The sequence below is a fragment of the Mastigoproctus giganteus genome, chromosome 1 (genome assembly GCF_048544385.1).
Source record: "Mastigoproctus giganteus isolate SK-2022 chromosome 1, ASM4854438v1, whole genome shotgun sequence".
Taxonomy (NCBI): Eukaryota; Metazoa; Arthropoda; class Arachnida; order Uropygi; family Thelyphonidae; genus Mastigoproctus; species Mastigoproctus giganteus.
In genome coordinates this window covers 80,463,693-80,481,520 of record NC_143575.1, presented here as the reverse complement: position 1 = coordinate 80,481,520, position 17,828 = coordinate 80,463,693, and the positions used below count along the sequence as shown (strand labels likewise).

Genomic DNA, 17,828 nt, shown 5'->3' with positions numbered 1-17,828 from the left:
ATTCCTTGCTTGTGTCAGGGTGGCGAGTTACGTGCAATTGATGCCACGAAGAAAGAGTGCTATCGTTGCTTTACGTAAGGAAGGATGTTCTTCCCATCATATTGCTTGCTTATAGTGTCTTGTAAACAGTCGACAGTGAGTAGATTTCTTTCCAAACTCAAGAATACTGTTTCTGCTGATAGGAAAAAAGGAAGCAGATGCAAACGAGACTCTATGCCAAAACAGGACTGCATTTTGAAGTGCTTATACCTTAAAAACTGTAAAGCTTCTTCGTCTGAGCTGAAAAGAGAATGGGAAGAACATACAGCAGTGGTAGCAAGTGAAGTAACAGTCAGAAGACGCTTCTTCAAAAATGGACTTGTAGCTCGTCATCCTAAGAAGCCCCTCCTCACACAAAAAACGAAAAAGGCCTGATTAATTTGGTGTGAGGAGCATATCGAATGGACCCCCAAGCAGTGGAAGTCAGTCATTTTCTCTGATGAGAAGAAATTCAACCTGCATGGCTCTGATGGGAGACAAACGATTTGCCATAGACATGGTGAACAATACCATCCAGACTGTATGGTGTCTACAGTGAAATTCCCTACCAGCCAAATGATATGGGGGTGCATTTCGTATCACGGACTAGGTTACCTGCAGTTTATAAAAGGTTCCGTAAATGCCAATGGATACCTGGCTATATTGCAAGACAAATTGCTGCCAACCATTAGAAACCATTTCAACCTGCCAAGTAACTGCATCTTTCAGGATGACTCTACTCCTTGTCATCGTGGGAAAAGTGTAAGTAGGCACTTCTGTAGTTACTTTAGCTTCGTTTCTGCATTAGAGGTTCAACAGTAATGTGTTTACATTTGTTACAGGTGAAAAAAAATGGTTGAAAGAACGGTCCATTACAACTCTTAGCTGGCCAGGAAACAGCCCGGACCTGAATCCTATAGAGAAGTGTTGGCATCGTGTGGAATCTGCAGTTGCCAGAAAGAAACCAAAGAACCTTTTTGAACTTTTGGAAGCCATAATTCGTGTTTGGAACTACGAACTCAGTTGATTATCTTCAGAAATTGATCTTGTCAGTGCCTCTATGGTGGACTGCTGTCATCAGGGTCAGAAGTGTTTCAATTAAATATTAGTTTGCACTTGAACTTTCCATTTTGTTTTCCATTTAAAATGATAAACTGAAGCAAACTGAGGGCTTCTGATAACATTTCAGTCATAATTGTCGTGTTTACCAAAAAATGTTGTATAAAGGATGCAAATGCTCATTTTGGAATATTTTGAGAGCACGTCAAATATTACTTAGCTTTGCCTTAACTATTAATAAATATCTTTTGTTTATATTTCTGTTTGTGATGATAGTCATTAATGTAACATACCATCGCGAAAAAGGGTTAGAAAATTGAAATTCCTAGGTTTGTTTGTTTGTTTGTTATTTGGTTTTTAGGAGCATTAGCAACTAAAGCCATATTGCTCCGGGGATATGTGGTGGTCATTCCCTGACCTTTCCGCATCCTCCGTATTTGGTGGTCACGGGCTCGAACCCCGGTCTAAACAAGAAGCGTGTGCAACGCACTGCTGCTCCTGCCCACCTGGCTACGGAGGCACCAAATTTCTAGGTGATGCACTTTATTTGAACAGCAGTGTATGTATGCATTAGCAGTGCCTTGGTTTTCAAGAAATAAAGAACTTCGGTTTCACATATTGTGGAGTGTTACCATGAGTTGCCCCAGCCATTATACAACGAACTTTCTCTATAACAAATAAATTTTCCCATAAGAAATATACTGCTATTAAATGTAATGTATGCTGTTAGGAAGTAAGCAGCCATATCTGTTTAAAATCTGACAGCCAAGTGATTGTATGAGGGAACAATTTTAGTTTATAAACTCAGAATCATGGGAGAAAGCAAGTTTCAACTAGAAAACTCACTGCAAAAATTTTGTTTGGAGATTTTTGGCACATTGGCATTTATAGCCATAAGACACCATACGTATAATAGGTAGCAAATTATTTGTTTATAGAGAGAAACTTGCAAAACTAGTATCAGAAGTGATAAATAGTAATCATTTTTATTAAAGTGAAAAAGTTTGAGACATTTGTTTTGTTACACAAAAATAAGGTGTGAGTGTGACTTCATTTGTTGCTAGAGTGAAGAGATTCTGGCATTCTCCTGCATATTATTATTAGTAATAGCATACGATGCACAAAAGCAAGCTTATAAAGCACCAGCAAAAAAAAAAAGACTACACCACCTGTCCACACCTAAAATAATTTGTCTGCTTCTTCCTTGAATTTATTCAAACTACCACTTCCACAACAACAGATGGAAGTTTGTTCCAACAATCAATCACCAATGGCTGAAGGTAAACCTTTGCACATCTATCCTGCAACCATTTTTCCTCAGTTTGAATTTATGCCCTCTTATGTGTATAGTCTGAGCAAGAGGAAGAATAGCATCAGTACTGAGCTTGCCCAATCTATTTAAAACCTTAAACACCTCAATCAGCTCGCCTAGTCTCCAGATGTTGCAATTTGCAGAACTTAATTGTTTTTCTTAATAAGAGAACCCCTTGGTTCCCCCACCACCAATCTCTTGTCCTTCTCTGTACCCATTCCAGCAGCTCTACATCCTTCCTAAATGAGTACTCCAGAACTGTACATAATACTCAAAGATGTGGCCTGATCACTGCTTCATGCAATGGGATAATCACCTACTTATCCCTGCTATAAAAATTCCTGTATATCACTGACACATCACGAGCTGTCCTGGCAACCTGTCTGCACTGCTCATAGAATTTCATATCAGACTGCACATTTGCCCTCAGATTCTCTTCATTTTCCACTACTCTGAGTGTAGTACTACACAGTTGATACATTACTCTAGGATTACTGTTACCCATATGGAGTAGCTGGCATTTGTCAATGTTAAACTTCAATTGCCATTTCTCAGCCCATCTGCCTAATTTTCTAGATCTAGTTGCAGCATCATACCTTCATTACTGTTATTATTCACCCTGCCAACCTTTGTATCATCTGTAAACTTAGAAATTAAGCCTGAAATACCTTCATCAATAATAAATACAGAAAACAATGAGCCCAACACCGAACCCTGTTGGACTTCACTAATAATATTACTCTATGAAGAGCTGTGTCCATCCATTGATAACTGCTGTGTTCTCCTACTCAACCATCCCTTTGTTCATAGTAGTAACTTTCCCTTAATGCTACATTGCTCCAATTTGCACAGCAGAATTTTATGTGTAACAGTATCAAAAGCTTTCCTGAAATCCAAGCACAGTTGAAGCTCTTTATAGTGACCCTCACTTTAATGTCCTATGTCGTTGGTCCCGGCCAATTTCTCATTAACCAAACGCTATTTTACATTCAATATAATGACATTGAAAATAAAAGGATTTCTCTATAACAAACATTTTTTTTCTACCTCTTAATCTGAATTTTTACTTTATAATTACAATATTCATGTTTAAAAATGACAGAACACTTCAAATATATGGAAGTAATTGACAAGTTTGCAGCCTGACCGTGAGAAGTCATTTGTTAAGGTTTCCCACGCTCTTTTCTCACAATGCGGTAATGAAATGAACATTGGTTAGAAGTTAATTTCTTGGAGTCATACCTATAAACATACACTAACTAATTTCATTAGTTAGAGTGTATGTTTATAGGTATGACTCCAATAAAGCGGATGGCTTTGCCTATCTCAGATAAAATTATGATTTTTCAAGTGTAGATAATAGTGTACATTCTATGACTTTTTTTTTTTTATCGTATGATGTGAGCAATACACAAAGGAACCAGTTTTTTCTTGCTTCCTTCGTGTATTGTGGCCATGAGATCCAACCGGATAGTGCAGCACCATCGTAATATCCAAGTCTGAGGCGGGATTCGAACCTGCAACCTCTGGGTTGCCAGGCAGGCACTTGACTCACCCGGCTAGCCCGGTCAGCCATTCTATGACTGACATCGCCAAACAGTTCGGTATTCCTAAGAGAACTCTGTTCACTATTCTGAAAGATCGGGAAAAAATTGAAAGTTTAGAGAAATCTGCTGCACTTGGTAGGATTTGAACACAAAAGGTGAAGTATCCAGATCTTGAAAAGGTACTTTTGGAATGGCTAATGATGATGCATGCAAAAAACGTTCCCATAGATGGTGATCTTTTAAAAGCTAAGGCTGAATTGTTTGTACATCAAATGGATAGTGAAGAATTTAAAAGTTAAGATGGTGGGTTCCAGAAATTTAAGACTCGTCATGGCCTCTCTTTCAAAAAAGTGCAGCCGTGGACATTGACATTACGATGGAATGGAAGGAAAATCATTTAAAAAATGTTTTGCTGATATACGACCACAATGACATCTTCAGTGCTGATGAAACTGGACTCTTTTTTTTAAATTACAACTGGATAAAGCTCTTACATTGAAAGGCAAGAAATGTCGTGGAGGAAAAAAGGCCAAACAACGGATTACTGTTCTCCTAACAGCAAACATGTCTGGTACAGAGAAGCTTCTCCCTTTAATCATTGGAAAAACCCAGAAGCCTCTATGCTTTAAAGGTTTGAAGACATTACTGACTGTGTCGAGCAAACCAAAAGGCATGCATGAATTTACAAAGAATTGCTCAGAGACAGATCATAGGATGAGTGAGAAGAATAGAAAAATTTTGCTGTTTGTGGATAACTGCACCCCTCATTGTCAAATAAATGACCTGAGTGCAATCACTGTCAAATACTTACCACCAAATATGATGTCAGTTCTTCAGCCACTCGATCAAGGTGTAATCCAGCATTTTAAGCAAAACTACTGAAGAATGCTATTAAACAAAACTGTGCTGTGTCTTGAAAGCAAAATTCAATTCTAAATCAACATCCTTCAGGCAGTGTATTAGTGTTTCAGCATGAAATGAAGATGATGAAAAAGTGATTGCCAACAGCTTCAAACATGCTGGATTTGCCGCCTTGAATGATGCAATGCGTGAAGTTTTGCATGCTTCTTCCTCTATAAATTGCCAAGAACAGTCAGATAATACGGAAGAAATATTTGAGCATGTGTATCATCACCTAAACTTACGGGAAAACTTAAGCGTCAAAGATTATGCAGAAGTGGATGCGCACATTGAATGTTTCAGAATATGCACAAATGAAGAGGAACTCATTGCAGATGTAGTAGATGATGTAAGTAGATGTAAGTTCCTCTCATTACATCTGCAATGGAATCTTCTGAAATTTGTAGTGATGAAGATGAGGAACTTACAGTGGCTAGACAAGAAGTTTCAGTGAAAGATACTCATCAAGGAATAAAACTTGTACATTGATTTTTTTCAATTGCAGCCTAACTGCAAAAGTGAAGTATCTGCTATCGCATACCTTCTTAATTCTCTTTTAAAACTTGCTCTACCATTGAAATAGCATATTTTGACAGATTATTTTAAAGTATGACGTATGAGCCTATGCAGTGGCAGATCCAGAAAAAAATGACAGGAGGGGCACCATTTGTGACAGGGGTGCACCATTTTGTGCACTAGAATGGCAATCACATTAGCATCAGTGCTGTCAACTGTAGTCAGTTGAAAATAGCTGAGACACAATGCAAAAATACATAAAATCCTATATTAATAATGAAAAAAATCTTTTTTGTAGCTGAAGAGAATTTTAAGCGATTGGAGTATATTTTCTGAAAACTGATGGGGGGGGGGGCACATGCCCCGATGTAGTAACCTTACTGCACTTTATAATCAATGCAAAATTTACAGTCGTAATTTTTTTGTTTAATACTGTAGTACATATTATAAATAAGATTATCCTATATTGTATTAGTAGAAATGCTAATTTCTACTAATACAATATATTTGGTGATTGTTCATAAAATCAGCAACTGGCTTGTTGCTGATTTTATGAACAATCAATATAATGTCCTTCCAATAAAACAACTGTTTTTCTCATTCCCCTGGGGGGTCATTATATAGAGCTTCACTTGTATATGATATCAAATTATTTTTCATATCTAGTTCCTTTATCATCATAGTATCCAATTAAATTGGTCAGACATAATCCCCCTTAAAAAAATCCATGCTGTGACTGAAGTACAGTAGAGCCCCGCTTTTAGGCATTCCACTAATACAGTAGTTTTCTATTATATCCATGTTCATTATGTTCGGCGCTTGTCCCTCTTTTTGAGCATGATGTGCTCAACAGCCGAGTCTAAGAAGGGCATCAGGCACCATTTTATTGTCATTGATTCAGTCTGTTTACAGCATATGATAGTGTAAACATTTTATTAGGCTTATATGCATTGGCAAGTGAAAAAAAAGCTATGTTCCACTTTATGGCGATTTTTGCCTCTTGGCGGGGGTCTGGAACCTAAACCACCGTACAAGTGGGCCCTACCGTATAACTTCCCTCCTGTCTAGATGGTCTCACATTACTTCTTTAACCAGTGACTCCATTATTTTCCCTGGAAAAAGCACTAATGATATTAAGAGGCGATCTGAGGACTAATGATGTTGTAGAGCAGATATTATCTTTTAAGGGCAACAAAAGGTGATATCAGCTCGACGACATCATCTACTTTTACCTCTGCCAGACATACCCTGGCAGAGGTAAAATCAGCGCATCCTGCCTTGATGATTGCCATCCATCAAGGATATGTCTGACTGTAACATTGTGACAAGGATATGTCACAATATTACAGTGATGACAGAGTTGGGAAGTGGGGGGGATCCTCTGCTCTTAAAATTGAGCACAATGAGTAATATTAGTCTATAGTCTCAGTATGGAAGTTTATACTTATCATTGGGTGCAGTGGGGTAGCTACCATGTACGCAGGCAAGGCAATTGCCTCCGGGCCCTTTAGTGGCCCACCGTCTTTGGCTGTCTCCTCTTTTTGCAATTTTCATTAATTAAGTAGGGGCCCAAACATGTTCTTTGCCTCCGATCCCAAAAAAGGGTAGCTACACTACTGATCAGGTGGTGTGAGATATGTATACATCTTTTCACATCATTACTCGACAGTGTGCACGTTTTTCCAGCATTATTGGCTAATTCATTTCCTTGAATTGCCACACATTACCCAGCAGAAGTGTGTGCTTCTCCAGAGTTCTACAAGGTATTCAAAAAAGTGGTTATTCCCTTTAAAATAAAGGGCAATGTTCATGGTGCTTATCAGAGCTTGGAGCACAGTTTGTTTGTTTGTTTGTTTGTTATTTGGTTTTTAGGAGCATTAGCAACTAAGGCCATATTGCTCCGGGATATACGGTGGTCATTCCATGACCTTTCCGCATTCTCCATATTTGGTGGTGACGGGCTCGAACCCCGGTCTAATCAAGAAGCGTGTGCTACGCACTGCTGCTCCTTCCCACCTGGCTACGGAGGCGCCTTGGAGCACAGTTAAAGAATCTTAAAAAATTATGGATGTGGAGGATTCAGTATACTACAGGACTACCTGAACTGCTATTAGTTTGGCAGAAAATATACTGAATTCATATGCCAGTTGATAGATTACTGTGATCTTTAGGAAAACTATGGCTGTTCCAGTACTGATGTCATTTTTTGATGAACTGCATATAATAAAATGTAGTTAGGTAACTGATTCACTACAGCATGATACAGTTGCAAGAAAGCAAAAAATAAGGTGCAGTACATATTTTTTCCATTTATGGAGGTATAAATCATGTGGAGGTGGAGTCACACTACAAGGAGTAGGGAAAAGTGGTGGAGCACTTGCAGCATTACCAAAAATAAGATATAATTCTGCTGAAAACTGTTTGATTCTCATGTCTAAAGGTTGGTTAGCAGTAGGATGGTTCTGACCTGTTGTACCGAGGAATGAAAAGTATCTGCCAGTTTGGTTGTTAGGCACAGGTCTAATTTTATATGCATAGAAAAATATAAATTATCTTTTGATAAACAGAAGTAGTTTGTGTGCTCCCTTCAGTATAGACTATGTATTGGAGATAAACAGTATGTTCCTAGAGCAATGCATATTGTGTTATAATGAATGGAGTCAAGCCACTGGGGGGCACTGGGTCTATGGTGCAACCAGTTTATAGGTCTTGTTGACCTATAAGTTGATTGCACCATAACCAAGGTAAAGCAATGAACTTCCTACTTTGTTGCTGAGAACCAAGATGATGTTTAGCTTTTGTTGAAAAGATGTTATTAGCTGTTTTAGTATTTAGTATTAGCAAATACAAATTATGCAAGGAAGTAGACATTTCTGAATCAGAAAAAAATAATGGAGGCTGACAGTTTGAATAAAATCAAAGGTCTACTTACCAGTGTGAGAAGGGAAGCATATAATTTGTGTTTTCTTATCTACTTGTTTTTTTTTTTTTTTTTTTGCCAGTGCAGCAAAAGCCTGTGGCTTTCTTGCACTATATGGCAAATACTATTACTATTAATAAAAGTACCACCCCTTTCCCAGTCCTGTTAAGTCTATCTTTTAATACACATTATAATCACCATATATTCAAATTCTGCATCTCCAAATCAGAGAAACACCACTTATGTAATATGTATAAATGTCAGAATTTGATGACTCAACCTTATTTAATATACTCCTAGCATCAATGTACAAGCAAGTAACTTGTGTCTCTCTATGTTTTTGGTAACTCTTGCACAGCCCATTCAATTGCTGGTCTCGTCTGGAGCCTCAGCAAGCCACACAATGCTTGCCATTCTGCTTTGCAGTCTACTGCATTTCAAAATAGAAGCAGAAAGAATCAATCTGAATTTAATAGTGGATTCCAGATATACTACCTTTAAGACCTCTGCCAACTGTTTTTAATGAGACAGTTGGCAGAGGTCTTAAAGGCATATGTATGAACTGCCAATTAATATCTTGGTATACCTCAGTCGCCAACTGTCTTTAATGAGACAGTTGGCGACTGAGGTATACCAAGATATTAATTGGCAGTTCATACATATGCCTGAAATGGATAAATAATACTGGTGGTTCTAAAGGGATATAGTGAATGCACATGCCACTTGCACATTAATGATCTACTGATGGAATTCTTTCATGACCACCTTATTTTTCAGGGTTTATGGCCTCAATGCCATACTGTCACATTTGGAAATTTATTTGTGGGAAATATTTAAGAATGCCTTACACAAACACCTGACATACTCTGGAGCAGGGGTTCCCAACCTTTTTTTTGACTCACGAATCCCTTTCAACATAATATTTTTATCACGAACCCCTAAGTCTATATTCTTTGAAATCATATAAAAGTTCTGAATTTTTATTATAAAATATTTCCATTAGTACATTTTTATAAGCAATATTGTGTAAGAATATAAAATTATTAAGTACCTATACACAGAGTTGGATTTGCACATAAACTAAACAAGCTACAGCTTAGGCCTTCACATTAAAAGGGGCATGGCCCCTTCTTAAAGAATCTTTTTTTAATATTGTCACAGGTAAGAGAAGAGGGCCTCATACATGTTATAGCTCAGGACCACAACATGTTTTAATCCGGCCATGCTTATAACAACAATGGTCTTCGAGAATGAAAAAAAATTTAATATGGAAAAAATATTTACACCTCCTACATCTACAATTCCTTATAAACTAATTATAACGAATTGTAGGAGATGTTGTTTCTTTTGTTGGCAGTGCTTGACTACCAGGTCCACTGATCTGGTGGTCAGGCTGGAGTATAAACAAGAACATTTATTTAACCCCTGGCTTATAGCCGTGAAGGGAGTTGTATACAGCAATGTGCCTTCTGTATACAATAAAGAGTTCTTCTTCTAATTTTGGAATAACAACTAGAACAGCGAATACCAAATCAGTACTGGAATAGCAACTGAATATAGTATATACAGCTATGCTGACTGGACAGCCTGAAAGAGTTCAATGCTATTCATTTTATCTCTTTGACAACAAATGGAAGTGAGAACATAAATTTAACAGTCTATCTTGCAAATTGGGCTAAAATCTGGCAATTATTAGACCAAGGAAGAAGAGAGAGGCCACTATCATGCTCTTATATAATGCAAATCTGGTGGCAAAGCACATAATCTGCTAGAAATAGCCATCACTATGGAGGTATGGGGGACCCTCACAATCAGATGCACCTAATCTCTAATAATATTTAAGTAGGATGTGCTACCATTCAAAGTACCTGGGTAAAGGGAGTGTTGTCACAGTTTATCTCTCTCTCCACATCCTGTTCCACCAGAATGAAGTCACTAGAACTGGGATCCAAGACCGGACTAACTCTAGTGATCTATGGTACACCTAAACAACTTCTTTGTTACATGCAAACAGCAATGGTGAAAGTGTACAAGCAGTTGTCATCTGGTACTGTGGTCCAGACTAGATGACATTTAATATGACATGTGTTGGGATAGAGCTGTCAACACAATTCATTGCTGTAATGATGTTATTTGGGCCAGTGTAATTTGCTAATATACTCTTGCCATCCTGACTGGCAGCGATGTGCTTAAGCTTTGGCCACATATTTTGCACTGATACCCATTTTTTTGGATATAGGTCATTTCAGCTAAGCATTCATGCTGTTATTGTTGTACACAAACATGGGCGGCACTAGAGTACAGGCTGGCCTCGATTAACGCAATTAATTCGTCCCACGAGCGCATTGCACAAAACGGAAATGCGTTAATCGAATATAATAATCAATAGGAAAAATTATAATTGGTCCTTGACCTTCTGGAATGTCCGTAAAAAATTTTAAAAATACCTTTTAAATAACTTTTTAACTGTATACAATGTAAAAGATAATGAAAATAATTATGGAATTAAATGTTTATTGCATAAAACAGTGGTTCCCAAACTGCGCGCCGCGGAATATTTTAAATTTTCAAGGGAAACACAGCGATACTCGACATCTGTCAGACACTGCGCGAACTACTAGCTCGAGGTAGTTCACAGTTTCAGCATTTCTTATTAAGTTGTTTGGACCTAACTACTAAACGGAACTGTTAGGTATTTCTTTTGGTCTGGGTGCCCCTTGAAAAAATTACTGAGACACTAAGGGTGCCATGAACCGAGAAAGTTTGGGAACCTCTGACATAAAATACACAATGAAGAAATGACTGTTGCGGAAATATTTGAACAGTGTTGACTTTCTCTTTTCATCAATCAATTTCCTCTAGCCAACAACAATCTTCTCTGGGCCCTGGCGAAATAAATATCGCAGAAAACCTCAAACCTTTTGTTTGAGGTTCTCTGAGATATGAAAGATTTCATCTAATTCTTTTATCGTTATCTCCTTCGCAGTAACATTTTCATCTGGCTCATTTAAAAATTTGAATTTTTATGCAAGTGTGCATTGACTTTATTAGCAGGAGACAAACAAGTAACATGTCTTCCTCTGATGGAACACACCGAGGGGGGCAAGCAGGCAAACGTTTGTTTATTGCCCGTACGACTCGCAGTAAGCTTAATGCGCGATTCAAATCTTTTTCAACTATCGCATAAAAAAAAAAAAAAAAAATTGCGTTAACTGGAAATTTGCATCGTGTAAAGTGGTATAATTTTTCAAATAGCGTTAACTGAAAATCGCGTTAATCGAACTTGCGTTATGCGAGGCCTGGCTGTATAAGGTTCGGGTACTGTGATGCAGGAATATAGCATCATACTGTTCTAGCACTTCTGACACTTGCCCACTTGATCCCTATATCAATCCACAATCAAATTACCTGTGATATAACCTGTTTATTTTATAGATACAAAAATATCACAAATGATTACCTGCCAGAGATGTCTGCTATGAGCTATATAAACAACTGGACATGAGATAGTGATGTATTATAGTATGTTCAATTTCCTTACAGAGTGATTCATAATACAAATTGTAGGAATTCAACTGAGTGATTTTCCTACAATTTATATAAATTTATATTGAATATAATTTCCTTACCTGACATTCTGATTTTAATGTCTTCTTCTCTTCAATCAAAACTTTAATTTTTGCTTCCAACTTTACTTTATCTGACTCAAGGATATTATTTTTATTTTCATATGAAGCTAACTCATTGACATGTTCAATTCTTACAGCTTCCATCTCACTTTGTAATTGCTTCTCATTTTCTTTATGATTCACAAGTTCACATTTTAATTTTTCAATCATCACATAATTCTCAGCCTTTAATAACTGCAATTCTTTCAAGAGCTTCTCATTACTGTTAGTTGCCAACTGGTTTTCTGAGTGCATCTTTTCTAATTTAAGTTCTAATGATGCAATTGTTTCTTGCAAAGTGTTAGTTTTATCCTTTATCTCTGCTTCCATATATAGGTGTTTCTGCTTTATGCCTTGTAATTCTTCTGTGAGAAGCAGTTTATCATTTAATAAATCATCCTTTACTGCTATTTGTTTCTGTAATTCTTCTTTCAAGGTGGCTATTTCTGAAATATAATTTTTAGATGCTATATTACTTTCCTCTGTAAGTGACTTTAAAGCAGAATTTACTTTTGTAATATCAGATTCATACTGATGAAGCTTTTTTAAATTTTCTTCTAGGCCCTCAATTTTTTTTGTTAGCAGTGCTTTGTCCTTTTCTTTCTCTTCAATACACATAAAATATTCCTTTTCTACCACTGCCTTGGATTCTATGGCGGCTTTTAACTTCCTGTCAATGTCTTCATACATATCTAGCAATTTTTGATTTTCAAATTCTAATGTTTCTACTTTTAAAGCATATTCATTTGTTAAATCATTTTTCTCTTTTTTCATATTTGCAATTTGAAACTCAAAATCATTTTTATCTTCTACAGCTTGTTTTGTTTCATTTTCATGAGTTGCAAGTAAATTCTCATATTTATTTCTTAAATGATCTAATTCTGACTGAATAACTTTCATTTCAGATTTGTTATGGCTTTGAACTTGCTGCAAAGTAGCCTTCAACTTTGCCTGTTCTTCGGCTTGAATAGTGCATATTTTTTCAGCATCCAAAAGATTTGAATTTAACTTTTCTATTTGATTTTGATATGCTATACAGGAATCTTCGTGATTTTTTTGAGTAAGATCTTTAGACTGTAACAGTAGCTGATTCTGAAGCACAGCTTTATTTAAGTTTACCTGGAGGTCAGATATGGTGTTTTGATACATTATTGATTTACCATTTAGCTTTTCATTAGCTTTTATGTGGTCATTAATATCCACTTCTAATGAGGTTATTTTTTCACTTAGCTCCTTTAATTTTTGTACAAATTCTGCATTTTCATTCTGAAATGATGTTTTTTCAATATCTAGAACTTTAATGTTATGTATATATTTGTTTATCTCTGCCTGATAACTACCTTGGAGTTCAGCAATCTTCTGTTTATTTATTTGCTCCGAAGTGTCTTTATCCAGTTCCATTTGATTTTGAGATTCTTCAAACTGATCACATCTGGATTTAAGAGACAATATTTCAGATGATAAACATTTTTTGTCTTCCATCAGCACATTAATAAAGTTTGACTGTTCATTTATTTTTGTCTGTGCACACTGAAAATTCTCTTTTGTTTTTGCAATCTCTTCTGCATAATTTTTATTTTCTTTCTCTAAATGTTGCATTACACACAAGCGATCTTTGTAATAATTTATTTCTTCTGTATACTTTTGAAGTGTTTCTGTAGTCCTCTCCATTTGTTCTTCACAGGATTTTTTTTCTTTCTGCAACGTTTCAATACTTTCATTGTACTCCTTTTTATATGAGTTGAATATATCCCCTTCTTCTTTTAAACGTTTTACATAAAATTCCAATGAAGATTTTTCTTCAATTATCTGTTTTTGAAGTTCTAATATGTGTTTCTGTGCATATTCTTTCTCCATAGAAACTACTTCCATTTTTTTATGCAGTTCTAAAATTTCATTTTGAGCAATTTTTTTGTCAGTTGTACATGACACAAGGTGAGCCTCATGATTCTCTTTAATATCTTCACATTTCTTCTCCAGATCTTTGTACACAAGCTCCTGAGACCTGTTATTTTCCTCAAGATTTTCAGTTTTAATTCTGAGATGTTTGAGTTCCATCTGGACTTGGTCTTTTTCCTGTAAAAGAGTGTCAAAATTTTGTTCCAGTGACCTAATAGTTTCTTTGGCACTTTCATATTTTGCCTTTTGAAGACTGTTTAACCTTTCAAGTTTCAAGCTTAAATCTTTAAGCTCCTCACTTTTTTGTTCAGACAAATTAAGTTCTTTCTGTACAGACTCTAACTGATTATGCATATGTTTGAGTGCACTTTCGTTATCAGACATAAGTAGTGATATTCTATTATTGTATTCGTTTTTCAAACTTTCATACTGTGATACCATTTCCTTGATTTTCATTATTTTGGTCTCATGGCTCTTCTGAAGTTCTTCATTTTCTACAGTCAATGCTCCATTTACTGCTTTTAGTTGGTTATTAATACTTTCTTTTTCATCCAAAAGCATATTTTTATTCTCATTATCAGTTTGTATGACTTCTAATTTTTCACCTAGAATTTTATTCTCATTTTCCATTAATTTAAGCATTTCTCCATAGCTTTCCTTTTCAGTTTTCAATAATTGGATTTCCTTTAAATTTTCTGAAAACTTTTGCTCAATAAGGTTCTTTTCTTGGGTAAGCTTTTCAAGATCAGAATTATTCTGTTGTTTCATATATTGTAGTGTACTTTTCAACTCATTTAGTTCCTTAGTGACAGCATCTAACTGTTGACTTTTTTCAGTTATTTCACATTGGAGATGCAAGATTTTTTTTTTTGTTTCAGATTCCATATATTCTTTTTCCTTTTCTAAGTCATTTAAGCTTTGTTGTTTTTCAGTGATTAATAGTTTCAGAGAATTCTTTTCCGTAAAACAATTCGACAGGTGTTCTTGATATTCTTTTTCTAATTCCTTTTCTTTAATACTTAAGGTAGAGAATATGCCTTGAATTCTCTCAAATTCTTTTTGTACTTCTTGGAGTTTTATTTTATATTCGTGGCATTGCATCTCAGTCTCTGATTTCATTTCAAAGTTTGTATGTAATTCTTCTTGCATTGATTTGATTTTATTATCACTATTGAACAGTCTAATCTCTAAATCTTTATTTTTTTCATCTAACTTTGACTTGCTTTCATACAGCTGCGATTTTTCTTTATCACTAAGGTTCATCATATGAGAAAGGTGCTTGTTCTCAGTTTCTAAGCACTTCACCTGTGTCTGCAATTCCTTTTTTATATGGTCACTATTACAAATTGCATCTTTCAGTTGTTCTTCAAGAATGTGAATCTTTTCACTAAGGATATTTTTATCTTGTTGAAAATGAGCCATTTCTTTCTGAAAAAAAAAAAAAATAAAATAATTAAATAAATAAATGAATAAAATTTACATTGTTCAATTTCAAGATATGCATACCACTGCCAAAAGTATTGAAATTATGAAGCTGCACAATATCTATATACTGAATAAAGCCTGCCCAATAGAGCAATAACTTCACTAGAAAAATTGTGATAAGGGTGATTTATATTAGCTAAATTATATTTAAAGTGATATTTATTCTTCAAATCAATTATCAACTCATAGAAGAAACTTAAAAAAAACATGTAAAGAAACACATTTTGACTATGAAGGCTGTTGCAAAAGAAGTAACATATGTTACTTTCTGAAAAGGCTTGAACAAATAAATCTAAGCCTCTGCAAATATACAGGATAATTCAAAAGTAAAAGCCCTTATTTCACAAGAAAATACTAACAAAAAAAAAAAAAAAAAAAAACACTGAGGCATTTTTGGATTCAAAGCACTGTTATCAAGCATTATGATCTGAAAATTTTGTGATGTTATTCCTATTATTTATTGGAAGCACTTCCATAAACTACTCTCTTTTTCAAAAAGATAGTAATCCCAAGTTTTGTTGATGCAGGTATGTCAATTCTATGGAATATTTCATCTAAACTATGTATGGCTGAAAAAATCTGCAGGTTGTGCATTATTGAGCAATAATGTTATTTGTAGATTATTTTGACTCCAGTTATATTAACATGCAAATTACATTAGAGAAAACATTACAACAGACCATTCAAGTATTGAGATATTTGACCACTGCAAAGAAAACAGAGTAAAGAATGCACACGAGCCAAATGCATAACCCTTATGTATGATCTATGCCAAGCCAGAATTATAGCTTGAGCAACAAAAATATCACTACCACGATTCAAAATATTGACATCCCAACTGCACCGCTACCACACTGACTCTTGAAAAGAGTCAATGTGGTAGTTATTGTAAGCAAGAGATGTTTTAAAATCCAAACTCTGGACTTGAAATTCAATTTTGGTGACAGCATACACAACTGCCAACATTTGTCAACTAGCTGCCAACTTTCTCTGTTTGGATTGTCTTTAGACATCAACTGATTATGACTGCTTCAAGGAAAATACTGTTGCAGACTTTGCCCTCTTCAGAAATGTTGAGTGAAAGTTGTTTATGACAATGGCACTGCTGCTCAGGTTTGGCTGTTAAAAGCATTTTTGAAGCTTCAAAAGAAAAAGAAGATCTGAATTGTCTTTTTTTTTTTTTTCACCTGGTTGAATATTCTGTTCATTCAGCATACTATGAGGAATCATTAAAATTCCAAGAATGACTTCAGATAGTTTGTTATAATTCATATTTCCCTGTGCACTTGTCAGTTCCCTGACCAGGGCCATATGATAATTTTTTTCTTTCATAACAATGAGTGCTAGGTTTCACACTGAAATTGACATAACTGATATCGCAAAATATCTATTTTTTTTTACCTTCAATGATACTGAGGAGTAACTACTGGAAACTTTTTTTTTTGTAAAAAAAAAAAAAAAATATCATTTGTCATTTCAATTTGGTTACTAAAACATTCTCCAAATAGCACTACTGAATAACAAAATGATTCTCCAATATGATTATATTTAAGTTAAAGCTAAACAATATTTAACCTAGTGCTTCTAAAATTCAGTTGGGCAACTTGCAATCTATGAATTCTGTTTGGAGCCAGCAAACTTTTGACAACTGCAAAGAAACATGCTTTGGTTTTGGGAATACACAATTAAAAGTCGGCTGGCCACCAATCTCAGTAAAAAATAATAAATAAATTAATAGTAAAGCTTGTTGCATCAACCTATTCTGATGTTCATCATTATTGGTGTTATTTTCTCTTGTTGGTCTTTTGTAACTGTGATTGACAAGGATTATGTTAAGTTTAGGCTGATTATTTTAAATTAGTGACTAAGGCTTGTCACAGATATTCTCTCAGTTGTGAAAAGCTAGGACTTGCTACCTGGGAGTCTAAAATAGTGATGGAACTGGCATTCAGGTGACATACGTGAATTTCGGTGAAGTCTGGTCATTCAGCAAACAACCAAATTCCCTGCTTGCACCTTCATGATGGTGCGGGTATATCCCGTTCATGTGTCAGTCCTGAAAGACTGCACCTAGTATAATGGAGGCGACCCAGGTGTGAACCAATGTAAGCAGGGGCCAAGATGTGGCATACACACCATTCAGAGGAAAATTAATCCTCTGTGTCACCACGAAATACTAGTTAGTAGATGACTCTCATCAACTAGTGCAATACCACAACTTTGCTTAATGGAAGCTTGAAGCGAATTCCATGTTTAGTCTATGGAACAAAGCTCTGGCAATTGCATGTATACCAATGCTAGAAGTATAGTAAATAAATTTGAAGTGTTGGTCAAGACATCAAAGGCGGATATTGTTGGGATAGCAGAGACGTGGTGTCACACAGATATAAGGAATGCAGAACTGGAATTTGGGGAGTACAATGTGTACAGAAAGGATAGACAGGATAGAAAGGGAGGAGGTGTTATGCTGTTAATTAAGAAAAACATAAAATCAAAAGAAGTGC

At 35.6% G+C, this 17,828-nt stretch overlaps 1 protein-coding gene across 1 annotated transcript in view; it reads right to left on the bottom strand.

Annotated features, from left to right (window-relative positions):
* The window catches only part of LOC150090924 (uncharacterized), a 186,191-nt gene that overhangs the window by 106,180 nt on the left and 62,183 nt on the right, over positions 1–17,828 (bottom strand). The window contains exon 6 of the mRNA XM_090377745.1: positions 11,902–15,267. Within this exon, the coding sequence (XP_090233871.1) occupies positions 11,902–15,267 (3,366 nt within the window). The remainder of the gene's footprint in view (positions 1–11,901; positions 15,268–17,828) is intronic.